Source organism: Protopterus annectens, chromosome 3.part1 (assembly GCF_019279795.1).
Source record: "Protopterus annectens isolate FY-2018-M chromosome 3.part1, PAN1.0, whole genome shotgun sequence".
NCBI lineage: Eukaryota > Metazoa > Chordata > Ceratodontiformes > Protopteridae > Protopterus > Protopterus annectens.
Genome location: NC_056732.1, coordinates 1,303,839,956 through 1,303,867,885, shown reverse-complemented (window position 1 = coordinate 1,303,867,885; position 27,930 = coordinate 1,303,839,956). Strand labels below are relative to the sequence as shown.

Here is a 27,930-nt window from a genome sequence, read left to right as displayed (position 1 = left end):
GTAGATCCAGTTATGAATTTTTCTGATTATATCAACCAACTGGTTAATGGTAGGTACAGCTACAGGCTGTATAAAAGAATTTATGCAGTCTAGGAAATCAGAAATTATGAAATAATTGCTTGCAAGGTACATCAGATTCAAACAAGAGTAAGGAATAACACGGAGACCTTGTATGAACACTAGCTTGAGTACATTGAAAAGAGTACAAAGGAAATATACCAAGGGGATCCATGGATATGAAAAATTTAAGTTAATATAAAAAAAAAAATATCTGAACTTGTACAGAGTTTAATATATTTATTTAAGAGATGACCTTTATCCAGGTACATAAGGCAGCAATATAAGGCATTTCTAGACAACTACCTCTGGAAATGTTTGGAGTTATCAAAGAGTTGCAGACAATTATCAGACAATCTGTGTTGGAGATTATACAGGAAAGAGATATACTAGTTGGTTCTTTAAAAAAGTAGTAGATGCACGGAACACACTATCAAAATACATTAAAGCAAGCACTAGTTTAGATATTTTTAAGAACACCTTGGACACTTATTATGGGAATGATTATTCTGGTATATCGGCAGGCTAGAAGGTCATTATTGACCATGCCTAAAATATCTGTATGCAATCAACTACAGGTTATACATAATATCCTGTTTAAACCACACAGATGTTAAATAATAACCAAATTAGTACAAAAATATAACCCTTCAAGATTGTGTAGGTTAAAACATTAAAAAGGATATATATTAAAAAAACAAAGAAACCATCATGGAGATTCTCACTGCTGTGTGCATGTGGCTAATGTACAGAATTCCACAAAAATAGAAATATACTCAGAGGCAAACACTACAATATTTTTAAATAACCTAGCATACTCCCTAACAGCAAAATGGTACTGCTTTGTAAAGGGGAAAATTATGGACAAATGGGCTATGAATGTCATGAATACCACAACTTCTAACAAATGTAAAGGGAAAAGGAGGGTGGCAAACAGGTGAGGGTTTGGTTTCCACCACTGCAAATGAATGTGAATGGCCACTTAGGGTTATAGACTCGGGTCATCGCATCACTGGTCCCAAAACATATTGAAGTATAAACTAGGCTCACAAATTTAAATCAATACATTTCCTAAGAACAGCTTAGCCACAAGACCAAAAAGTCTTTGATCCAGCTCCCATTTCCCTTTTTCACCATTCACTCTGAGTTGTTCTTTAAATAAACTGTTATACACAAGCGCGCGCGCGCACACACACACACACACACACACACACACACCTATCCTGGGAAGGCTGGTAATATTCTCAACTATGCAACCTTCCCTCCTAGCTAATAGTGTTAAACCACCACCACCTCAGATTACCAGGCTGAAGACCTCCCCGTTACCACATTACTCTTGTTAACAAGTCAAAACACAAATGACAGTATGTAGTACAGCAGTATGGCTAATGGCATCAATAGCTTTGTCATCGGTCATAGAAATACCCTTCTAATAGATAATAAATGCATAGGCAATCAACCCCAAGTTTTTAAAAGAGAAGACACAAATGTACTTTACAATGCTTTGTACCTACTTGTCTTTTGTTATTTTAGCCAGACTTCTAGGTACAAAGATAAGCGACCCCCGACTGAATCCAGAGATGGACAGACAGGTTTCCTTTCAGGAGCGCTGAAAGGGCTTACCATGGAATGATACCCTGTCGCCCTGATTTTGCAGACCCCCTCTGCCATGTGGTCAGTGCCTTCCATTATTGCTTCCCCTCTGCCCCTGGGGGAAGAGTCACGATGTGTGTCCTGAAAAGCTCTCTGGGATTTTTGGAACCACATTTTTCCTCCCATTTGACCTTTTGGGTAAGGTCTAGAAGGTAGGGAAAAACAAACTCCTACAGCAGAGAGTGTTTTCCCTTTTTGCTCACATCTGGTTAGTCTTTGACTTTTGGCCCAAACAAGGATAACCCATCAAAAGGGGCATTAACAAAGAAAGATTTAAAGGGCTCCACAAAGTCACACAAGCGCATCCAGGAATGTCTCCTTTGGGAAATTCTTGAACGCACTGCCCTACTCACTCCAAAGAACCAGAAGGCATCTGCTTGAACCAAGGGGGTTAGCTCTGAGACTGATGTAGGAGCAGAGATCACCCAGGCCAAACCCTGTGAGGCAAGGTTGGATCCACCAACTGTCCGATCCGACTCTCCTAACAGACACAACCAGAGAGTGTCAGCTCCTAGACTCTTCGAGTTCAGATGGAACTGAGGACATCAGAGCAGTAGTCGGCCCGAAGATCCTGGAGTAGATCATGGCTTCAATGGTTCCACTACAATCATTTCCAGACATTCCAGCTCAGAGGTTCCAGGTCAGACCAGAAGAGGAATTGATGAAGGGGTAGTCTTGGTCGGTTCTAAATCCCTCTGGGTTGGAGCCAACAGTTTGGCAAGCTCCAGTGTCCTTATTAGCCTCCGCACCACACGAACCACATCATCATCAGAGAAGCTCCTGGAGGACAGAGAGGAGGGAGCAGGAGATCTAGCAGACTGTAGCAAAGGGGATCTCAAAGTGGGAGAAACCAGCTCCAATTCTGGGGACCAGCTCCACAAATGCAACTCCACTGGCAATGACACAGAAGGAGCCAAGGTACTTGGTTTCTTGGGCCCAACAGTCTTCGGGTCCGGAGAGGACACTTCAGATAACCTTTTAAGTGGTTCAGATTGAGCACTGGAAGAGGATGACCTTTTTCACCGACTTCTCGGATTTTGAAGAGGAGGATTTTGCCAATTGTGAAGTACCCGGACCTTCTTCAATAGCTTCAGTGAAAGGGGGTCTTCAGCAAGCCTCTCAAAATAAGCTTATTCTTTCTCTCAAGCAGAACTCTATGGCTGAATGAGTGGCAGATGGCACAGGACTCCTGTAAGAGAATTGCTCCAAGACAGTATACACAAACAGTGTGGCCATCAGTGAGTGACACTTTTTGATTACATTTCCCACATTTCTTGAACCCAGAGGGTTTAGTTTCCTTAGGATCCTTACACATTACAGCTGAAACGACAACAACTATCACAGCTAATTGCTACACAAGAAAATTTGTATTTATTTGTTTTAAACAAGAGAAAAAATGCTCAGGGAAAAGCCCTACAAATCAGAACAGAAAAAAAAAACAGTTTTCAGTAAACTGATCTGCCCAGTGTTAAAAGAAGAGAAAGAAGCCCTCTAAATTAAATGGGCAATGGCAGCCCACTAATTTAAATGAGCTTGCGTGGTAATTTAAGAGGCGTCGAGGGGAAAAAAACTTAAGTTCACAAAGCTCTCTAACTTAAACGAGCCTATTAACAAGGCAAAATGAAAGGATGCCCTGTAACTAAAAATGGGCTTAAAAATGCAAGTTTATGCTGGGACAGGAAAGGGAAAAGGCCTAGAGAAGAAAGCGAAGGCCAACAACAAAAAACAACAGAAGTGGACACTCAAACTAGTTAAGTGTATCTAATAAACTCTAGAAAAATGTATTTATATTAACTGGCAATTATCCAAAACAAGGAAAAGAAAATTCTACGTTGCCAGAGCCAGTATGGAAGCACCCGATTTCGTTTAGCAGCAAACAAGATTTGGGAGCTTTCCTAGGGCATGATGGGATAGAGTTACAGCCAAGAGCTAGTGGAAGACCTTGAACTTCGTACAAGGCCGAGTTGGAACTCAGGATCGGTTCCGAACCGAACCAGTTAAGAATGAAGGCGAGATAGGACATCATCACATTTAGAATTTTACATTTAAGCTGTAAAATATATGAGACAAATATATTTCTTACAAAGCTGTGGTTCATACTGTGACCTTTTCAACCTAATGTTTGTGTGCTTAAAAAGGAGAAGTAGCTACAGTTTGCATGAACATGTTTTAGACGTTGTCTAGCAAATCTGGGAAGCTAGTATGCAAGAATTAACTTAAAAAAAATATCAGTGTTTTTTGTAAACGATTCATACAACTCAGGAAACTACATGCTATTTTTGATCAATGTCATAAGATTTCCAAAAAGTATCTGTTCAACAGCTTTAAGTTTCGAGAAAGTTTTGGCTGAAACTGTCATGACAAGTGCTTAGTTAACTAACCTTCCTCCTTTCCCTACTTGTTAAGAGGACTCGAGTCTGATAACCAATGCCTGAGTTTCTTTCATGCATCAGGATTTAAGTTGCGTACTTTATCGTGATATGATTGACTGACTGATTCGACTAATGCATCATGATTCAAGCTGCCAGCTTGAACCTATTTGATCTGATCTGATTGACTGATTTATTGTCTGATTCACAGACTACATTGGATAGGTAGAACTGCTATACTGTAGTAAGAAAAGAATGTCACTTGGTGTAGTGTGCAGAAGGACTACATCGACAATTTCTGTAAGTAACTATTTTTTTTAATTAAACTGCTTTTAGCTGCAGCTTGTTGTGTTGCCTCATTCTTCCATCTGCATTGTAGTTTTCCACTTAACCTCAGTACCAAAAAAAGAAACCAGCACAATTCACTGCCTGAATCAAGAGGCACATGATGATCCTCTTGAAAAATTTGAAGGCCAATAAGCCCAATGGCCCTAAAGACATCCCTGTTGGCACAGTCCCCATCCTAGCTGAAGAGATGACAGACATCTCTGAACAATGAGCATCAGACAACAGACCAAAAGGCTTACACATTGACATTAGAGGTGACAGCTTGAACACTGCATACTCGGACACTGAAAACAGCACTGAATGAGATGGAGCAGAGGATACTGCGTCAAGGGTACAGCACCAAGACTCGCTCAGTATCAATGGAATCGGTGTAAAGTTGGTTGGATACAAACTCAAAGAATTTGATCCAGTCAGTGCTGTAGGAAAATGCACAGTTTTGCCTGCACCAAAATGTATTTTGGAAGGAGCATTGGTTGAAGGAGTCCTTGAGCCAACCTGATCCACCCTGAAGACAAACAATCAAACTGGGCAGAGACAGGATAGCACATCATCAACTTCTGGCCAAAATTCTTATCATTAATAGATAAATATGAAAGTGATGCTTTGTACAAACACATTCATAAACTATGAAACAGAAGAAGGAAACATACCGTAACTGAAAATCTGAATATCAGACAAAGGATCTACTTTGTAAATAGTGTATACACTTACTTAGCTACAGAGATAGCTTGTAATAGGTTAGCGCTGATAAAAGTAGTTGGCATATATGTGAACCAGAGACGTATTTGTTTAAAAAAAAAACAAAAAAAAACTAGAAATGTATATCCAAGAGTATGATGCTACAAAAGTTATATCTAACACTGGAGATCTCAAGTATTAAGTTAAAAAATAATGCTGTTGACCTACTACATACGCTATTTTTTTTTTCTTACTGTACTGGTCAGTTCTCATTGTGCAATTTTCTAACTGAGCATCCAATGAAAAGGGGATAACTGCCCCATCAAAATGATCCAGTCAAAGAAATTAACAATTCACACTTCACTGCAACTGATACTGTGAGCTTCAGAGAAGTCTGCACCTTCGAGTACCCTTATATCCACTTTCTTTTCTAGTATCAGTGCCCCTCAAATCTAATAAACAGCAATAATACAGTTGCATCTCAAATGTAAAATACTTCTGACTGTGGTACTAAATTCTAGAAGACAGATTTTAATAGTTCTATTTATTACATTATGCTTGCTGTTACAAACCAAGCACTTACCGATACAAACTGTGTATCTGAATTCTTGACTTGTATGTTAGAATAAACTACAGTAATTAGAGGTGGATAGATTTTTCCTTGCTGATTGTCTGGGACAAGAGTAATCCTGTTAAAATAAAAAGAAAAATGAAATAAAATAGCAATAATTATATTATGTTTAAATTAACAATTCCACATTCAAAACTTGTTTCCATGACTAAAGTGAATTCAGCTCATTGAAGCAAATGTTAAAATGCAGACAACGTAAGTTGTGTAATTAAATGTTAAAAAAACAAAAATACATCAATGAAATGAAAATCATTAGAAGACTACTCTGAATGAGGGCATTATGCTTCCATCATGTCAACCTATATTCCACCTTCTCAGACTACAGGGACTAGTCGACAGACCCTTTTCAGCCACAACCCAAGCACCATAGTGCAATACACAAACAGAAAATTATACAGCGAGAAAAGAATACACAAACAGAAAATTATACAGCGAGAAAAGAATACACAATTGTACAGTAATAAAGTAGAGATAATATTTTTGTATATCATTTACAATTATAAATGCAAGTAATATAAATACAGTATGTACAATTAAGGGAGGAGCATTCAACCAGTTGTCAATTGTTAAAAGTACGGCTTTTTAAGAAAGACGCGACTACAGCATGAGATGCAAGGACTTACCCATTTTCATGGAAGCAAGAGTATTTGGTGTCATTAAGCAGTAGCTCTTTCTGCTTGTTTCTAAATAACTGAAGATTCTTTTGCTGCCTTACATCTCCAAGTAGCCAATATCCCATTTTGAACAGCTTGTAGATTTCACAGCTAAGAAGAAATGTGACTCTTGTAGATCAGTGGGTATGACATATTTTTGGGAAGCATTCCAGTTAGTGGGCACGTGCATATAAGTACCGAGCACAGGCAAGCAAGAGGCCATTTTGAGTGAGCAGCCAGAGTGTTAGCATACATGTATTTAAGTAGTCTCTTAGTTAGATAGTTCAAGTTTAATGTTCCTGACAAACATCCTGATGAGTTTGTATGCAATAAACTACTTAAACACCCAAGCCTCATCGTCTTCCTAGTATCTATAAGACGAACGACATGGTGTCAGAATGGGATCCAGAGTCACAGATATGAGGCAACCAGTTAGAAGTGGAGGAATATAAAGTAGTGGATCATACCAACTGCTCAAATGACTCGCAAACAGGTCGGAAAAATTCCAGGTACTAAAACTCGCTTAAATGATTTCTTTTGCTACAAATGCAAAACGAAGCATTCAGAATGCTCACAACGAATTTCTACTTAAATGAAATGTCTGAAACTGAGATGTACTGATAAAAACATTCAAAATAATTACAAAAACGTTTGAAACAATATCCAAATCGTATAAAAAGGGAAAACGGATGCATTTTTTCATTATGTATTACTTTTTCGCATTAACTAAAGCTATTAGAAATACCCAAAGTGTGCAGTATTACACTGCTGTCATTTCGCAAAGAACAGTCTTTCCAAAGAATATTTCGCAAAGTACAGTCTTTCGAAGAGTTTATTGTGCATTTGAATATTACTAGTACCTGGTGTGCATGTATGTTCGTACATAACTACAAGGGCCAAGACTGCACTGTCTTACTATAATTTGTGGGCATGGCAGAAGGATTTTGCAGACCTGCTCCACTTGTGTTTGATAACAATATTGCAGAAAATTGGAGCGTGTCTGAGCAGGAATACAAGCTGTTTTTCCTGACAAAGATGCATGTGAGAAATGTGTAACCCTCAAACGAATATTACAATGGAAAGGCACTTATTTTACACAAGAGCTCAAAAGGCTGGTGAAACTTTTGCAGCATATACAACCGCCTTGAGAAATAAGGCCAAAACGTGCAGATTTGGTGATTTAAGGGATGAGTTGATAAAAGACAGGCTTGTGTGTGGTAATAATGACACAGTGAGAAAGATTTTGCTTTGAGACAGTGATCTGACGTTAAATAAGGCCATTGAGATTTGTCAGATATACGAGCTTGCAGAAAGCACACAAGTATGCTTACAAATGAGAAAGCAAGCTTTCCAGTACCTTCTGCAGCCAATGTAGATAGTATGCAGCATGAGGTTAAGAGCTACAGGCCCAAGAGTGTGGCAACTCAAGTAAAACCCAGGGCATGCTCAGTAAAACAAAAAGGGCTCATGGTTGCTTCCAATTCTAATACTAACCATAAACTAATGAGTACCAAACCTCATAGTCAACTGTCATAATTGTGGTGGAAATCACAAACCCAAACGAGAGAAGTGCTTAGTTTTTGGTCAGCAGTATCATTCTTGTAATAAATGGAATCATTTCAAAAGGTTTTGTAAATCAAACAAGGCACATTCTTTTAATAAGAGAGAGCAAAGAGGCAAGTTCATCAACTGGAAAGCTGCAACCCTACTTTTTATGTTGATGGTGTGTCTGTGCTTAGTGAAACAGTCAATGCAGTAGATGTGTAGGCAAAGAATTAAATCTTTTGTACTGTTCGGATTAATGGGAGACCTGTAGAGCTCAAAGTAGACACTGGCTCAAAGTGCAATGTTATGTCAGCAGAAATGTTTGCTAAAGTAAGAGCTACAGAACAACTTGATTTGACAAAGTGTGCGAAGCTTGTTGCTTATGGTGGCGAACAGATTCAAAAAGAAAGGTTCAGTAGTGCCTTCATGTTACTTTTCTGGTAACAGCTATGACTTGCAGTTTTACATAGTCAAGAGACACGTGCAGCCATTATTAGACATCACAGACAGTTTGAAAATGAGACTGCTTTCATTTAATAAAGAAGTTCACCAGGTAAGCTTAAATGACAACAGCTCAAATTTCACCCAACCTATTTTTTCTGAGTATGCTGACATTTTCTCAGACAAACTAGGCAAACTACCAACTGTGGACTCCATGAAGTTAGACCCAAAGGTCAGCCCAGTTATCAGACCTATCAGAAAGTTCCAGTAGCTATGCAGAAGAGAGATACAGCCTAGTTAGGCAGAAGGGTGCAGCTAGGTGTAATTTGTCCAGTAGAAGAACCTACTGAATGGGTATCTTCCATGGTAGTAGCTCATATGAAAAGCTCAGATGATATTAGAATATGTACTGATCCAAGACACTTGAACAAAGTATTAAAATCATCTTATGGGCACAGTCAAGGAAGTTGCTGCCTCATGCCAAATGCCACTATTTTTTCTGCCTTAGATGCACAGTTCATTTTGGCAAATTTTGCTTGATCGAAAATCCTCATTGCTAACCACATTCGGTATGCCATTTGGGAGGTACAGATTTCTGAGAATGCCATAGGGAATAAATTCTGCCAGTGAAGTCTTTCAACATGCAATGGAACAAATTTCTTCTGGCTATCCGTGTGCTACTATAGTAGATGATATTCTAGTAAGAGGCAACGATGAAGTTGAACATGACAAACCTCAAGAAAGTTCTGGAAAGAGCACGTGAAGTGAATCTTAAGCTGAATCCTCAGAAGTACAAATTCAGGCTACGAGAAGTTACTTATGCTGGTCATTTGTTTACCAGTTTAGGCTTATGACCAGATCATTCCAAACAAACAGCAATTCTCGAGATGCCAGCTCCAGACAATGTACAAGCCCTACAACATTTTCTTGGCACAGTTAACTATTTAGGCAAGTTCATTCCGGATTAAGGCCAACTTTCAACACCGATAAGAGAACTGACATGCAAAGATGTAACCTGGTCATGGTCAGAGCAACACCAAAGAATAGTTGATGCCTTGAAACAGAAAATTGCAAGTCCACCAACTCTACACTACTATGATGTTCACAAACCAGTTACTCTTTCCTGTGATGCTTCTAAGTTTGGTCTAGGTGCAGTCATTCTACAAGAGGGTAAACCAGTGAACTATGTATTGAGAACTCTTACCCAAAAAGAGATGCAATATGCCCAGACTGAGAAGGAGCTTTTGGCAATTGTGCTTGCAAGCTCGAAGTTCCATGATTATATTTATTGTCAACCTATCCAGATCAAAACAGACCACCAACCTCTAGTTACTATTTTAAGAAAGCCTATGTACATGGCTCCTGAGATTGCAATGCATGATGCTCAAATTGCAAAAGTACAACTTCGATCTTGTTTACACAAAAGGCAAACTTATTTTGCTGATATCTTATCCAGATCACCCAGAAAAATTACAGAACAGCATAACAATGAGCAATTTGATTTCAAGGTCATGGAAGTGAGAAATATTTCTTCCACACATCCTGATGAGCTTAGAAATCACACAGCTTCAGATCCAATTCTTCAGAAGCTCGATGACCTTTAAAACAATCTTGTTTACCAGTAGAAGTTCAGCAGTACTTTCCATACAGAGATGAGATTTTGTCAGACTATTACAACAGTACATTAAGATCTTGCATTGTGGCCACTCGGGAATTGATTCTACCAAAAGAAGGGCAAAAGACCTAGTATTTTGGTCTTCTATGCCAAGAAATATTGAGAAAATACTTTCATCTTGTTCAGTATGCAATAGTACAAAGCTGCATTAACAAAGAGAACCACTTCAGTTAAGCCAGATTCCTGAACTACCTTGGCCGACAGTAGCCACAGATATCTTTGAGTGGAATGGTCAACATTATTTGGCATTGGCAAACTCTTATTCAAATTGGTTCGAGATTGACCTTCTTTCTAACCTAACTACCAATACTGTCATTACTAACTTGAGCAGACATTTTTCTGTACATGGTAGTCCGCACAGAGTTACTTCTGACAGTGGTACACAGTTTACAAGTCAGCAGTTCAGACAATTTGCAGAAGCATGGGACTCTTCATGTTACGATTAGACCTGAGTACCTGCAGTCAAACGGCTTGGCTGAACATGCAGCTCAAAGTGCAAAACAGCTATTAGAGAAATCCAAACGTGACAATACCATTGTTTTTCTAAACTTGCTAAATTTCAGAAACATTCCTCGTGATAATCACCTTGGTTCACTTGCCCAGAGACTTATGTCATGACAAACCAGAACCACATTACCAATCAGCAGCAATTTATTGGTTCCATGTGCTAAAAACAAAGCGATGAAAGCTCAACTGTTGAAAAAGCGTTTGTCCCAGAAGTCCTACTATGATAAGACCAGCAAACCGCTCAGTTAATTACAAAAAAGGGAAACAGTGAGGATGCAAATGTCAAAAGGTTTTGATCGCATTGGATTTGTGAAAAGTTTGCGTCAAGAGCTGAGATTGTACATCATGGAATCACAAGGAACGGAATTCAGACAAAACTGGAAACATTTATTAACAGTGACTGAACCAGTGTTACAGCATCTTGCCTGTGACAAAGACTAATTTTCAGTGTGACTTATCCAATGTTCCTGTTCCAGAGGACATTCTGTCAGCAATCTTTGTACCTGAGAAAATCCCCGAGAGTCCTCAAACAGAACATTCCCTGTGACTGTCCCTGTTGGTAAACCCTGTCCTAACTATTACATTATGAGATCAGGTCGCATCTCTAAACCTAGTTCCAGATAAATGGCAACCTAGACATGACTTTTGTTTTCTTTATAAGTGTCTGTATAATTGCATGCCTACTGAAATGTCATTGTTTACATGAGACGAAATGTAGATCAGAATGTGTGATATATTTTTAAGAAGGAATCTAGTTAGCAGCATGTACATATAAGTACTAAGCATGTGCAAGCTAGAGTGGCATTCTGAGTGAGCAGCCAGAGTCATAGCATGCATGTATGTAGTAGTCAGTCAGATAGTTTTTTAATGTTCCTGCCATCCACCCTGATTTCTGTGTATCCAATAAGCTACTTAAACGAACACACAAGCCTCATCTTCTTAATATGTACAAGACAAGCAACAGTTCTTTCATTTACAGGTAGCCAGTTACACTAGTAACTGGCTGTGTGTAGCCCCTTCCATCTTTCGTTCTCAAACATATTTTACTGGACAATCAAAGACATGCAGACTAAATTATGAAGAGCGATCGTTACTGGAAGTTACTGGAGGCATCAAAGATTAAACAATCTTCTTTTCTACTAACACAATTTAATAAAACAAAGATTAGAATGAATAAAATAGTACTTCAATAACATCCATTTATTTATTTAATCTTCTTTGACCAGGACAGAGCACTGACTCACATACAGCATTTTCCATCTCAGCCCCAGAGATCACATACAGCATTTTCCATCTCAGCCCCAGAGATTACACAAATACTGAAAGTGAAACCATATAAATATGCAAGAGCAATACAAATGCAAAAGGCAAAAACAATTAGATGAAATACAAAGTAAAATAAGATTTTAGATCTATGGAAGGAAATAACAATGCAACGTTTATAGAGTAGTTACAGCAGGAGAAGGTTAACATAGTACATGTTGTTGTTGTTGTTGCGTCTTTCGGCTTTTCCCGGTTAGGGGTCACCACAGTGGAACTCCGGTCCGCTAATGATTGGCAGTGGATTTTTACGTGCCGAGTTGCCAGCCCTGACACACAACCTTCAACGAAGGTACGCCCATTCACGCATGTCTCCACACAGAAGACGCTCTAGCTGAGAATCGAACAGGACAATGTCTTACTGTGAGGCGACAACGCTACCGCAGCACCACCACCGCAGTAAGGTTAACATAGTATATACATGTACAATATTCACATTCCAACTTGAGCTATTCCTCTGTTCTTGACATTAGGTTAAAAAAAAGCACTACAGGAGATTGTGTGTGTGGTGTTTAATGTAAACTACCTGTGTATGTTGGAGTATGTGAATGGAAGCTTGAGCTGATACAGCATGGGTTAGTTATTAGGCAATGTCTCAAGTAGAATGATTATCTGCATGTGGCTTCTCTGAATAAGAAGTTATGTACTCACCATAACATTCCATGTTTGTTGTCCATAATCTCGCCTTCATTCTTGCTGGTTGGGTTCAGAACAGAGCATCGGTTCTGACTCGGCCTATTACTAAAGCTCGACAGCTTCCACTGGCTCAAGCCTATACCTTTATCCCATCATGCTTAGGGAAGATAAAAAGAAGTGGCTCACACGAGTATGTTTTTCAGGACAGAAGACCCAAAGGAGGTCTTGTCAACTTTGTAATAAGTGATAAAGGTATGAGGTCTTGACCAAGTGGCTGCTGCACAAATGTTAAATATAGGAAGTCTGGCAGAAAAGGCAGAGGATGTAGACACTGCTCTGGTGGAGTGGCCTTAATTTTATGCTGTAAGGGCATATTAGCAGCTGAATAAGCAAATGTGATACAATCAGATAACCACTTAAGAGTTGTTTTAGCCACTGGCATACCTTTCCTGGAGTCTGAAAAAGAAACTAAATGCTGTTCAGATTTCCTAATATCTTTTGCTCTATCCAAGTAAAATCTGAGCTGTCTATGAACATCAAGTTTGTGCAGCATATATTCTAAATTGTTGGAATGATTGGGGAAGAAAACTGGCAAAGCAATAATTTGATTAAGATTAGCTTCAGTGCAAAGTTTAGGCAAAAAGGAGAGGTTGGTTCGAAGTGAGAAACTGTCAGCATGGAAAATCAAATAAGGAGGCTTAATGGACAAGGCTTGAAGCTCTGACACTCTGCGGGCAGAAGTGATAGCTACTAAAGATAGTCTTCCATGACAAAAATTTGAGGTCACATGAGGAAACTGTTTCGAATGGAGGGAGAATAATGCGAGAAAGCATAACATTTTTATTCCATGGGGAATAGGGAGATTTCACAGGTGGTCTGAGATGCTTAAAGGTCCCTTTGAAAAAGGCTTTGGATAGTTTGTGTGACAATGTTCAATCCTTCAAATCCAAGGTGAAAGTTAGAAATGGCAGCAAGATGAACATTAACTGTTTCTGCTGCATCTCCTTTGTTAAAGATCATGGTCAAGAACTCTAGTATAGAGGCCATGGGGGCTAGGTAGGGATCAATGTTGTTTTGAGAGGCCCACATAGAAATTTCTTTCCATTTGCTAAGGTATAGCTTCCTCATAGAGGATATGTATGAGAGGATATGAGAATTTGCTTTGTCTCATTAGAAAGGTTATGGAACCTGGCTATGATGGGAATTGGAGAAGCCAAGCTGTCAGTTTCAGGGACTGAAGAAAGGGATGAAGTTCCCCAGAGTGCATCAGAAGATCTGGAACTGGGTCCAGAATCCAAGGGTCCTCCAAAAGATAAAGTCGAAGGAAGAGGAACCAAAGCTGACGAGGCCAATGAGGGGCTATTAGAATGATGGTCCTTCCCAGGGCTTTTGCTTTCTGTAATACCTTGGATATTAATGGGATTGGTGGGAATGCACAGAGGAGACCCAGAGGCCAATCGTATATGAGTGCGTCCCTTATGGCTTCTCCCAGAGGGAAGTTAGGGCAAAGTAGCTTCTGCATTTCATGTTCATGTGGCTGGCGAAAAGGTTGCAGCAAGGCTGGCTCCACCTGCGAAATATCCTGTCCGCTATTTCTTTCTTGAGGGACCACTCATGAGGCAACAAAAGTACTCTGCTCAGCTTGTCTGCTATCACATTGGATTTCCCCAGGATGTGCGTTGCTAACAGAAAGAGCTGGGTGGATACAGCCCACTGCCATACTCTTAGGGCCTCGCGACAAAGGGGTAGGACCTGGTTCCTCCTTGTTTGTTCAAGTACCAGACCACTGACATGTTGTCTGTCTGAATCACAATTGTACCCATAGGTACTGCTCTCATCTCTAGGACATTGATATGCTGGTGTGTCTCTTCATCAGTCCATGTGCCTTGGGCTGTTCTTCCCTGAAAATGCCCCTCCATCAGGGAAGCATCCGTGGTCACTGTGGCGCTGGTGGGGGTAGGACAAAAGGATGACCTATCGTGACATGAAGAGAGGTCAACCACCACTGAAGATCCTTTTTGCATGAGTTTGTGATCATTATAAGGTAAGACACAGAGCTCTTGGTAAGACCATTGAGTGAACAACAGCCATTACAGAATCCGCATGTGCATGCGACCCAGCGGTATTGGCCAATATTGCAGTTGACATCATGCCTAACAATTTTAGTACTTCTGATGCTGGGGTCTTGTTTTTGGATATCAGATTGCGGACCTGCTGATGGAGTAGTAAGACTCTTTCTACTGGAAGTCTCAGCGTGGTGGTGGTAGTGACCAATTCTGCTCTGATAAAAACGGTATGTTGCGATGGCGACAAGGCAGATTTTCTGGAGATTACTGTAATGCCCAGCTGACTGCAAAGGGAAAGAGTGGTGTCCCTGGCTTGAATGAGTTGATGCCTGGTGGTGGCAGTGAGGAGCCAATCATCTAGGTACAGAAACACCTGGAATCCTAAATGTCCCAGGTGAGCCATGACCACTGCCATGCATTTGGTGAACACTCTGGGGGCTGTAGTTGGACCAAAGGGTAGGGCTCAAAACTGGTAATGATTGGATCCCAGTTGGAAGTGCAGATGATCCCTGGATGGTCTGACCATTTTTATGTGGTAGTACGCATCCTGGAGATCTATCGAGCACATCCAATTGTCTTTCCCTAAAAAGGGAAGTATCGACTGAAGCGTGACCTTCCGAAACTTTTTCTTGACAGATCTGTTTAGTCTGCTGTGGTCCAATCTAGGTCTCCAATCCCCTGTCTTTTTTGGAACTAAAAAGAATCTTGAGTAAGTTCCAGATCCTATCTGGTCTGCTGGGACTGGTTGGATGACTCTTTTTGTTAGCAACGATCGAACCTCTATTGTTGCCTGTTCCCTGTAACTGGGAGGACTTTTCTTATCAGTGGAGGGGGTGTGGCGAAAGGAATGAAATATCCTCTGGAAATGATACTTTGTACCCAGTTGTCGTTTTTTATTTTGAGCCGGGCATCTGGATACAAAGATAAGCAACCCCCAACTGCTTCCAGAGTAGGACAGTCGGGCCTCCTTTCAGGAGCGCTGGTAGGGCTTCCCAAAGAAGTGATCTCTGTCACCCTGGTTTTGTGGACCCCCTCTGCCGCAAGGGCAGCGTCTTCCATTATTGCCTCCTCCTCTGCCCCTGGGGGGGGGGGTTCACCACGTGTGTTCTGAAAGGCTCCTTGGGCTTTTTGGAACCACATCTTTCCTCCCTTTGACCCTTGGGGTAGGGTCTGGAAGGGGTGGAAAAACGGACTCCGACGGCAGACACATTCTTCCCTTCCTGCTCACACCTGGTCAAAAATTCCTTAAATTTAGGCCCAAAAAGGGCTGAGCCATCAAAAGGGGTAGTTACAAAGGATGACTTGAAGGGCTCTACGAAGGAACACAAGCGCATCCAGGAGTGTCTCTTAAGAGCAATTCCTGTACCTACTGCCCTGTTCATTCCATCAGCTGCATATGATATGAGGCGCATGGACGAGTTACCTATGGAGTTGGGGGTAGCAAACTGGAAGGTAACTTTATCTGAAGCTCCTGCAGCTCCTGTACCCTGAAGAGCATCTCCTAGCTCTTTAAGAGATCTCTTTGCAGTCTAGTAAAATGGGTTAGATATTTAAGCGAACGCAGTGCAAAAGTCGCTGAACTGTAAGTGCGCTTCCCATATCTATCCATGAAGATCCTAGAATCTCTTTAGGAGGATGGATAGAAGAGAAAGTTTCTGAAATTTCCTTTCTGGTGGCTGCCGCCACCACCATGGCATCAACTGGTGCACCTTTGGTCAGAAAAGATTTGTCCTGGGGAGCAGAGATAAATTTATTAGGCCTCTTGGGGACAAGCTCCATGGTATCCCAGAGAGACTCACGCCCTTCGTGAGACTAGCCGCATAACCTCATCGAAAGGCAGAGACACCCAAGAGGTGGAGGGCTGAGACCCAAAAGCCTTCAGGAGAAAAGACCCATCTTCAGTAGGGTTGGTGGACTGCCAGTCACCCCTCTGCCTAAGGATTTCTAATATCTCAGCAAATGAGATATCCTCAGAGAGGGACCGTGGGGAACTTTCTGATTCATCCAAGTCGTATCAGATGTCAAGGACTCATGTGGGGCGTCTAGATGATTCCTCTTACAGATTCTCTTCCCGGGAACCTCATCAGTGGGGGCTTCTGGTGAGGTCTCGGAAGAGGAGGGGCCACCCAATGGGGTTTCCTGAGGCTCTGGGTTTCTACGCTTGGCAAGAATCTATGAAGCAGAAGTAGACACAGGAGCTTTAGGGGAGGAGGTAGCCGGACCTGAAGTCGAAGATGTCTTAGGAGACATAACTCTCTTCATGGCTTCGAAGGCACCTCTGCTCTGATGTGACGGGACCAATGGATCTGAGGAAAACATCAATACTCCCGGCACCAGTACAGTGGGCTCCGAGCCAGAGGTAGGAGCTGAGCTCGTCTGAGCTGAAGCCCCGAGAGGCAGAGTCAGAATTGACAAGTCAATCCGACTATCCTCCCTGGACCTGACCAGAGAGTGTTGGCTCCTAGATTCCTTGATCGGCGCAGAGGACATCAGAGTAAACAGAGCCAAAGACACTGGCGCAGGCGTCGGCTCCGAAGACTCCACGATCAATAAGTCCGACTCTTCCGGCTCCGAAGGACCTGTACGGCTCGGAGGTGGAAGAGTAGTAGCTGGTAAGAGGGTCTTTGGTTCCAAAGCTGCTTGGGTCGAACACAATAAGAATTTAGCAAAGGCCAGTGCCTGTAAAAGCTTCTGCACCACACGATCCACATCCAACTTGGAAAGGCTAATAGAAGACAGAGATGAGTGGATAGAAGGTGGTACAGACTGTAAGAGTGGAGATTTAGGTATTTCGGATACCGGTTCCAAAACCGGGGACCAGCTCCAAAATGATAAGACTATCGGTTCCGAGGTCTGTGCAATCGACGTTGAAGACTCTCTAGATTTCTTAACCTCAGATGTAGAAGTCTTGGAAGACTTTGAGGACTTACTGGATCCATCTTGGTCGCTCAAAGCATCTTGGAATGAAGATTTAAGTAAACCTCTGTCAATTAATTTTCTCTTTCTCAAGTAGAACCCTAAAAGAGAAAGAATGACAGATGGAGCAGCTTTCGTGGAGATGCAATGCTCCCAAACAACAAACACTATTTACATGACTGTCAGTGACAAACATTTTCTGCCCATATTTAGGATATTTTTTAAACTATGACTTAGGGTGTTTGTCTCTATCAGCAGCCATTACGAAATACACAATGCCAACAGGGTGCTGTAAAAAAAAATAGACACACCCGACACCAATTAAACAATAACAAGCCTTTCTAAAACTACAGGCTAAATATTAATCTCACACAAAACTATTTGTCTAAATTGTAAAAAGTAAATATAAGCAAGTTGTGACAGGAAAGCCACTATATAAATGCACACAACTATAAGATAACTAATAACGCACACACAATTATCTAAACTCTAAGATAAAGTATTTCAAAGTTGTGACAGAAAGGTCAGTTTTTAACTCCAAGAGTAAATCTAAAGCTATCAGCACACAACTAATCTAAGCACTAATAAAGACTAAACTAGGCCTAAATAAATGAGGCCAAGAGAGCTAAATACTAGATAAAGAAAAAAGTGCACACCAAGGGAAGGGAACTACACAAAAGCTATAAGAGCTTATCTAAATATCTAAGATACAAAATTTATTCATCAATAAAGAAAGATTTTTACTGGCCCAAGCTAGCGAGAACCTCCGATCTATTGCAGTGGCAAACTAGATCTGGGGTAACTCTAGGTGCATCATGGGATAGGGACATGGCCTCGAGCTATCTGAAGACCTCGAGCTTTGCACTAGGCCAACTTGGAGCAGAGGATCAGCTCCGAACCCATCTGTAAGAATGATCGTCGAGATAGAACAACTTCACATCCCAGATCTTGTTTGCAAAATACTAACACAATTGAAATCATACACAAAATCCCAGTGATAATAGTTATTAACCTACGTCTCAAGAGGCAAGAAGGGAAGTAGAGAACACAATTCACAAACAATAAAAATTTTCTCTCGATCCCCCAGGAGCAAAGGTTGGGGGAAGGAGGATGGGACGCAAGAATGAAGGTAAGACTACGGACAACAAACATGGAACTTTATGGTGAGTACATAACTTCTTAATGTTATGTTCTCCTATCTCACCTTCATTCTTGCTGATTGGGACAGCATCCCTAGCACCTTCTTTCTTGGGTGGCTCAAGGGAATAAACTCTTCAGAACAGTGGAACTAAAGGAAGCCCTATTCCGGGAGGCCACGTCTACTTTGTAATGAATGACAAAGGTATGAGGTTTCACCCATGTGGCTGCAGCACAGATTGAGTCTATAGGTAATCAGGCCTGAAAGGCAGCGAAGTTGACATAACTCTTGTTGAGTGGCCTCTTATCTTCCCTGGCAGTTGTTTATATTGAGAATTATGTGTGTGGGTAATAGTGTCAGTAAGCCATTTTGACAAGGTAACTTTTTGATATTGGTACATCTTTCCTGTTATCTGAGAATAAGAATAGCTTGTCAGATTTTCTAAATTTCTTTGTTCTATGCAAGTAGAAGCGTAGCCTGTCTGTGGACATCCAACTGGTGCAGTGTATATTCTGTCTTGTTGCCATAGTCTGGAAAGAAAACAGGCAGGTCAATGAATCAATTCAAGTTGGTCTTAGAACATAATTTGGGAAGGAATGAAGGATTTGTTCTAAGAGAGACGGTTTTTGTGAAAAACTAAATAGGGAGGGTATATGGACAGAGCTTGAAGTTCTGAAACCCTCCTAGCTGAAGTAATGGCTACCAAAAAGGCTGTTTTCTAGGTTAGAAATTTTAGTTGGCAAGAAGACGTTGGTTCGTATGGTGGGAGAATCAGAGTAGACAGTACCAAATTTAGGTCCCAAGGAAGTGGTGGTTCCCTTACTGGAGGCTTTAGTAAAAATGTACCTCTCAGGAAAGCTTTGTACAATCTGTGAGACATTATTTTCGATCCCATGTCTCCTATGTGGTAGTTAGATATGGCGGCTAACTGTACTTGTATGGTAGCTGCTGCTATGCCTTCATTAAAAATTTCTGCTAAGAAATCTAAAATTGTACTTATGGTGGCTGTGAAGGGGTCTATATGCTTCTTAGAAGCCCAACAAGAAAACCTTTTCCATTTGCTAGCTTAAAGCTTTCCAGTTGTTGTCTTATGAGATGAAACTAGAATGAGTCTCACTGCAGGGGATATGTCTGGAAGCCTGGCTAAGATTGTAAGTGGAGCACCCAAGCTGTCATTTTGAGGGTTTGGATAGAGGGATGCAGCTTTCCTGACTGATGAGTCAAAAGATCTGGTACCAGGTCCAGAATCCACAGCTCTTCTCGGGGATGGGGCCATAGGAAAGGAAACCAGACTTGGCGAGGCCAGTACAGAGGAATGAGTATTAACCTGCAACTCAACAATTTGGTTTTCTGTAGACTTTGGGGATTAGTGGAAATGGAGGAAAGGCATAAAGTCGTCCCAGGGACCAATTATGAACAAGTGCATCCCTTGGTGACTCCCCCCAGAGGGGGGATTAGGGCAAGGGCATTTAGTGTTAATGGATGTGGGAAAAAGGTCACAGCACGGCTGGCCCCACTTGCAAAAATCTGGTTCACAATTTCCTGTTTTAGGAACCACTTGTGAGGCATTAGAATTGCTTTGCTCAATTTGTCCGCTATCACAATGGATTTCCCTGGAATATGTGCTGCAATCAGAAAATGTTGAGAAGAGACTGCCCATTGCCATACTCTCTGAGCCTCTCGACACAGGGGGTAGGATCTGGTTCCACCTCCTTTGTTGATATACCACACTACCGATATATTGTCTGTATTGCAATCGTACCTGGTGGAAGAGAGTTCTGGAATGCCTGCAAAAACAAAAGCACCTCTCTCATCTCTAGGACACTGACGTGCAAGTGGTACTCGTGTTTCTGCCATGTTCCTTGGACGGTCTTTCTCAGACAATGCCCCCCCCCCATCTGGGAAGTGTCCGTGGTCACTGCGGCTACTGGTTGAGGGAGAGTGAATGACCTGCCCAGAGTTACCTGCGTGGATTGAAGCCACCAGCATAGGTCTTTCTTGCAGCAGTCTGTTATAAAGATCTTGTGGGACATGGGTAGCTGCTGCATAGACCACTGAGCGATGAGTAGCCACTGGAAGACTCTCATATGTAGGTGTGCTAGAGGTACTAAAGTTATAGCAGCTGTCATGGTACCTAAGACGTTTAGAACAAACTTCGCCTGTACTTTCTTTCTCAAGAGCAAGATGGACACTTGATGGTGCAGTGTCTGTTACCCTGTCGTGAGGCAGTTTTGCTACCATGTTTTCTGTGTTTAACTCTGCTGTTAGGAATGTAAAATGCTGTGATGGCAACAAGGCAGATTTTTCGAAATTTATGGTAATGCCCAGCTCCGAGCATAGATGAAAGGTGGTGTCTCTTGCTTTGGTTAGTAGATACTCAGTGGTGGCGGTCAGGAGCCAGTCATCTAAGTATGGAAACACCTGGAATCCTAGATGCCTCAGGTGAGCCATAACTACTGCCATGCATTTGGTAAACACTCTGGGGGCTGTAGTGAGACCAAAGGGCAGAGCTCGGAATTGGTAATGACTGGCTCTGAGCCAGAAGCATAGATGTCTCCTGGATCGCCTGTCTATTTTTATATGGTAGTAAACATCCTGAAGATCAACTGAGCACATCCAATTGCCTTGTCCCAGAAAAGGGAGTATAGAGTGCAGTGTCATCATCCGGAACTTTGATTTTTTTTTTTTTTTTTTTTACAGACTTGTTGAGCCTGCTGAGATCCAAGATGCGTCTCCAGTCCTGTTTTCTTTGGGACTTAAAAGAACCTTGAGTACTTTCTGGATCCGATTTGGTCTGCGGGGACTTCTTGGATGACTCTTTCTTAGCAACCTTTGTATCTCCACGGTTGAGTAATCCCTTTGACAGGGTTGAATGTCTGGGACTGATCTTGTTTGTGGGGGTGGGCTGGAGAAGGGTGTGTTGTATCCCATGGATATTACTGACTGTACCCATTTCTCTTCAGTGATGTTTAGCCGGGCTTTTGGATACAGTGATAGTCTGCCCCCGACTGCCTCCAGAGGGAGATAGGTGGGCCTCCTTTCAGGAGCATTGGAAGGGTCTGCCAGAGAACGTCTCTCTGTTACCCTGATTTTGCAGACCCCCCCCCCCCGCCACGAGGTTGGCATCTTCCATTATTTCCCTCCTCTGCCTCGGGGGAAGATTCACCACGTTTATCTGGCAAAGCTTTTTGGGATTTACGGAACTACATTTTCCCGCCCTTCTGGCCTTTGGATAAGGCCTTGCAGGGAGGGAAAAACGTACTCCCACAGCAGAGTTTTGCCATCTTGTTCACACCTGGTCAGAGTCCCTAACATTTGGCCCAAACAAGGACAAGCCATCAAAAGGGGTGTTAGTGAATTAAGACTTGAAGGGCTCAGTGAACTCACAAAGGCACATCCAGGAATGCCGCCTCAGAGCAATTTCTGTACCAGCTGCCCTACCCGCACTATTGGCTGCATAAGAAATGAGCCACATAGAGGAGTTGACTACTGAATTTAAGGTAGCAAGCTGGGCGGTGACCTTGTCTGGAACCCCTCCAGCTGTGGAACCTTGGAGGGTGCCACCTAGCTCCTTTAGGAGATCCCCCTGAAATCTGATAAAATGGGTCAAATAGTTCAGCGATCCAAGTGCAAAAGCCGCTGAAGAGAACATACACTTCCCATACCGGTCCATCGTTCAAGATTCCTTATTCGGCGGATGGACAGATGAAGTCTCAGCTAACTCCTCTTTGGTGGCTGCCGCCACTACCACAGCATCAACTGGGACACCTTTAGTCAAGAAGTCTTTGTCCGATGGTGCAGTTACAAATTTGTTGGGCCTCCTCAGAACAGGTTCCACAGATTCTGGAGAGCCCCATGCCTTTTGACTAACAACATTGAGGAGCTGGTCGAAGGGTGGAGACACCCAAGAGGTGGAGGGTTGAGCACGAAATGCCTCCAGGTATAAGGACTCATCCTCAGAAGGGGGTAAGGGACTCCAGCCACCTCTCTGCTTCAGGATCTCTAAGATGTCTGAGAAGGAGACATCCTCAGAGGGTGACCGTGGGGACCCTTCTGAATCATCTCAGTCTGTACCTGAAGTGATAGATTCCTCAGGGGAGTCTAGATGTTTCCTCTTACATGTTCTCTTCCAAGGGACCTCCCCGGAGGGGTCCTCTGGGCAGGTTTCAGAAAAGAGCGACTCAACCAATGGGGCGTCCTGGGGCATCAGTTCTTTACACCTTGGGGGGAGGGATGGTAGAGACGCAGACACCGGCACTTTTGGGGGAAGACTGCTTGGAGCCATCAGGAGTGACAACACACATCACCTCAAATGCACCACGAAATGGGCCCGAAGGAGCTCTCCAGCTCAGAAGAACCAGGAGACTCCTCCCATACCAAGAAGGTGGGCTCCGAGGCCAATGTAGGTGCCAAACTCACCCGTGCCGATGCCCCAGGAGGCAGATTCAGATCCGACAAAGGTCCGATCCAACTCTCCTCCCCGGACCAGACGGGGGAGCGTCGGCTCCCAGACCCCTCAATAGAAGATGGCACCAAAAAGGTCAGAGCAGAAGTGGAGACTGAAAATCCTGGGGTAGGTCTTGGACCCAACATTTCCACCACAAAGACATCCAAGCACTCCGGCTCTGAAACCACTCAGGTCGGATGAGGAATAGAAGAAAGGGCACTGGCAGTTGTTGGTGTCAATTCCTTCTGGGTTGGACTCTATAGGATCTTGGCCAGAGTCAGAGTCCTAAGCAACCTCCTGACCACTCGCTCCACGTCATCATCAGACAGATTCCTGGAGGATCGAGAGGATGGGGTCGATGAATTGATGCTTCCAGCCACCGACTGCAAAATAGGGGACTGTGGAACTGAAGAGACCAGCTCCAAGGTTGAGGACCGGCTCCGTCTATGGCTCCTAGTCAGTTCCAAAGAAACTGGAGGAACCGAAGGAGTAGTCTTTTTAGGCCTGAAAGTCTTTGGGTCCGAAGTCATGTTTTCTGCTAGCTTCTTTACTGGCTTAGAAGCAGGAGCCAGACAAGATGCTCTTTTGACTGACTTATCAGACTATGGGGATTGAGAAGATTTGGTGGAGATCTGGTTCCCTTCCAGTGCCTCAGAGAAAGGAACTTTAAGCAATTCCCTGAGTATAAGTTTGTTTTTGCATTCCTGCAGGACCCTGGAACTAAACCCATGACAAATAGAGCAACAATCCTGAAGGTGTACTGCACCTAAACAGTAGACACAACTAGTGTGCCCGTTGGTTAAAGACATTTTTTGTGAACAGGAATCACACTTTTTGAAGCCTGACTCTAAGTGTAAGTAACAATAACAACTGTCCAGGAAACTAGAGTAATAAGAATAACGAGGTTATTATGAAAAAAAACTATCAAACTATCAAAACTATCTACTTCTCAAAAAAAAAAAAAAAAAAAAAGTGAAGTCACACAGGAAGAGAAAGAGAGAGCTAGAGGAGTGGTCTTTAACTAAAATGACAATCTCCTCTAGCCAGAGGAGATATCTCTAACTTAGACGAAACCTCTTCAGGAAGGGGGAAGTAAGCAGAAGGGAGCCCTCTAATTTAAATGGGCAAGGAAGGAAAAAGGCGAACCCTCTAACTTAAACAGGGTCATCAAAAATAACAAAGTTTTTAGTGAAAACGGGATAGGGGAGAAGCTGTAGGCCTAACAAAAGTGACAGCCAGCCACAAACACAAGTGAAAAAACTAGCAATTCACCACAAACGAGATCTGGGTTATCTTCCCTAAGCATGATGGGATAGGGTATAGCCTCGAGCCAATGGAAGCTCTCGAGCTTTAGTAATAGGCCAAGTTGAAACCGATGCTGAGTTCCAAACCAAACCAGCAAGAATGAAGGCGAGGATAGGACAACATAAGATCAAGTGTTTATTAACTTCCTTTCTGAATTTAGGGTAGGGATTTGTCTCTGAGGTCTACTTCAATTCCTCCTCAGGTCTGAGGTGCCATTATGGACAACTGTGTTTATTGGAATGAGTCTGTTTTGGAGCATGGATAGATTTATGGAGCTTTGAGATTTCAGTTAGTGTTTCATTTGCTTAAGTCAACTATCAAAGTGGAATGTTTCCTAGTGTATTAGTTTTTATGTAAGAGAACCCAGGAAAAGTATACAGTGGATATAATAAGTTTACACACCCCTGTTAAAATGCCAGCTTTTTGTGATATAAAAAATAAAACCACAATAAATAATTTCAAAACTTTTCCCACTTTTAATGTGACCTATCACCTGTACGATTCAATTGAAAAACAAACAAATCTGTTGGGGGGGGGGGGATAAAAAATAAAAAACATAAAATAAGCTAGTTGCATAAGTGTGCACACCCTTTAACTAATACGTTGTTGAAGCACCTTTTGATTTAATTACAGCATTCAGTCTTCTTGGGTACACACCTGCCATCAATTAAAGAGACTGATTAACCCCAAATAAAGTTCAGCTGTCCTAGTAGGATTTTCCTGACATTTACTCCGTTGCCTGCTACAGAAAAAGCCATGGTTCACAGAGAGCTTACAAAGCAACAAAGGGATCTCATTTATCAGTCAGGAGAAGGGTAAAAAACAATTTCCACAGCATTGGCTATACCATGGAACACAGTGAAGACAGTCATCAAAAAGTGGAAAATATGTGATAACAGTGATAAAGCAAAGAACTGGACATCCCCCCAAAATTGATGAAAAGACAAGATGAAAACTGGTCAGGGAGGCTGCCAAGAGACCTAAAGCAACACTGAAGGAGCTGCAGGAATTTCTGGCAAGTACTGGTTGTGTACTACATGCAACAACAATCTCCCGTATTCTCCATATGTCTGGGCTATGGGGTAGGGTTGCAAGACGGAAGCCTTTTCTTCCACAGAAAAACATCCAGGCCCGGATAAAATGTGCAAAACAATACATCAAGTCTCCCAAAAGCATGTGAGAAAATTGTTATGGTCTGATGAGACCAAGGTTGAACTTTTTGGCAACAATTCCAAAAGGTATGTTGGGTACAAAAACAACACTTCGCATCACCAAAAGAACACCATTCCCATGGTGAAACATGGTGGTGGCAGTATCATGCTTTGGAGTTGCTTTTCTTCAGCTGGACATGGGGCTTTAGTCAAGGTGGATTAAATTATGAACAGTTCCAAATACCAGTCACTTTTGGCCTAAAACCTTCAAGTGTCTGCTAGAAAGCTGAAGAGGAATTTCACCTTTCAATACGACAATGACCCCAAGCATACATCCAAATCAACAAAAGAATGGCTTCACCAGAAGTAAATTAAAGTTCTGGAATGGCCCAGCCAGAGCTCAGACCTAAATCCAATAGAAAATCTGTGGGGTAACCAAAAGAGGGCTGTGCATGAGAGATGCCCTCACAATCTGACAGATTTGGAGCACTTTTGCGAGGAAGAGTGGGCAAATATTACCACGTCAAGATGTGCCATGCTGATAGATTCCTACCCAAGAAGACTGAATGCTGTAATTAAATCAAAAGGTGCTTCAACAAAGTATTAGTTTAAGGGTGTGCACACTTTTGCAACCAGCTTATTGTACGTCATTTATTTTTTATATTTTTTCCCCCTTAACAGATTTGTTTTTCAATTGAATTGTACAGGTTATAGGTCACATTATATAAATTATATCACAAAAACCTGGCATTTTAACAGGGGTGTGTAAACGTTTTATAGCCACTGTACATCTTTGTTTATTTGGGAGCCATTTGACTCTGGCTGGGACTGGACAAAAGGGTAAATAATCTACATATGTGAATTATCGAATTCTTCCCTGAGGATATCAGAAAGCCATAAGAAAAAAAATAAGCTTAAAGCTGTTCTCTCTCTCAGTTAAGCTGGTTTTAAGATATTTATTTACACAATAATACACTTGGGTGTTTAACTATTCTAAACTGGGGAGAATTAGAGTCTGTTAAGAAAGGTAAACAGGTATGAGGTTGCCCTGAATGAATCAGATGACAGTTATCAATACAACAGAGCCATAGTGATGACTGCTGAATAGGGTTTTAAAAATTGAGCTGTATAGCACTTTCTAACTTATCTGCAACTATCTGAATTATTTGGAATTCTTAACTTTCCACTCTGAGTTTATAATTCTTTCAGACTAGTCTTGCGTCCAAATATAAATGTCTTCTAACACTTGCATGCATTTATTTTGCATTACAAGAGACTAGTAGTGTAAACTATTACTGAAAAGACAGAAATCCTGATCTACAATTCTCTCAAGGTAGTTTCATAAGCAACTTTATTTGATCAAATTACTATTGTTCCAAAAGTGCACACAAAGCAAAAAAAAAAAAAAAAATCAAGGATAATGGCCCAAACAACTACAATAAGGTACACAATCTAAAATTATATATACCAACGATTTAATCAAGAAAATAAATTTGCACATGTGGTCAATGATTATGTGACAAAGATCTGGTAAATTATGAGTGTAACCAGAACTTGTACTACAGGATAAGAGATCTAAGTAACTTGCAACAAAACAAATTTCTTGAAAAGGGACAGCCTGTTCTACAATTACTAAATCATAAGTGGAACATTAACCCTAATGTAGCTAATTCTTTGTTTAAGTAAAAGGTATGTACTTAACATAACTAGGTATCTGTGTTGTCCATTTTCATTCTTCCTCAATGTATAGGTTTGGATCTGACTCTCGGATCCAACTTGGCTGCATATTCCAGATTCTGGATCCAGCTCTCGAGCTCCTCCCTCTACCCAAAATGCCCTATTCCATCCTCATTGCCTCAGAATGAGTTTGCTGCCATATATCCCTACAGTTAAACAGAGACAGGTATAGGTTGAGAGAAAAGGTATGGCTCAAACCTGGAACTGTAGGTTGCTGATACAGTCCAAAAGGTCTCCCCAGAAAAATGGATGCGAGAGAAGTTGAAGAAGAATGAAAATGAACAACAGAGATGCCTAGTTATGTTAAGTATGTAACTTTTAAATCTGATGTTGTCATTTTCATTCTTTCTCAACATATGGGACACCAATTGTTAAGGATAATTTAGAGGTACAAATCCAAGACCCAATAGTGAATATAAATGGGAACTCTGATTGTGAAATAATGGATTTTTCCGTGAATGGAATCACAGTTGAAAAGACCTTACGCTTTGAGTAAAGTTTTATCCTTACTTTCAATTCTGATTTTTATTTTTTAAAAAATATTGTATACAAAAATTGGAATATTTTAAAGGAATATAAGGAAATAATAGAGAAAATAGGGGAAGTACCCAAATTCACTGTAAGAAGAGCTAGAAATTTTAAAGAAAAAAAAGAGCA

General features: G+C 41.6%; 1 protein-coding gene across 1 annotated transcript in view; it reads right to left on the bottom strand.

The window, feature by feature from the left end:
• TMEM67 (transmembrane protein 67) overlaps positions 1-27,930 on the bottom strand; it is a 4,866,727-nt gene that overhangs the window by 2,269,501 nt on the left and 2,569,296 nt on the right. The window contains exon 12 of the mRNA XM_044066290.1: positions 5,689-5,794. Coding sequence (XP_043922225.1) covers positions 5,689-5,794 — 106 coding nt within the window. The remainder of the gene's footprint in view (positions 1-5,688; positions 5,795-27,930) is intronic.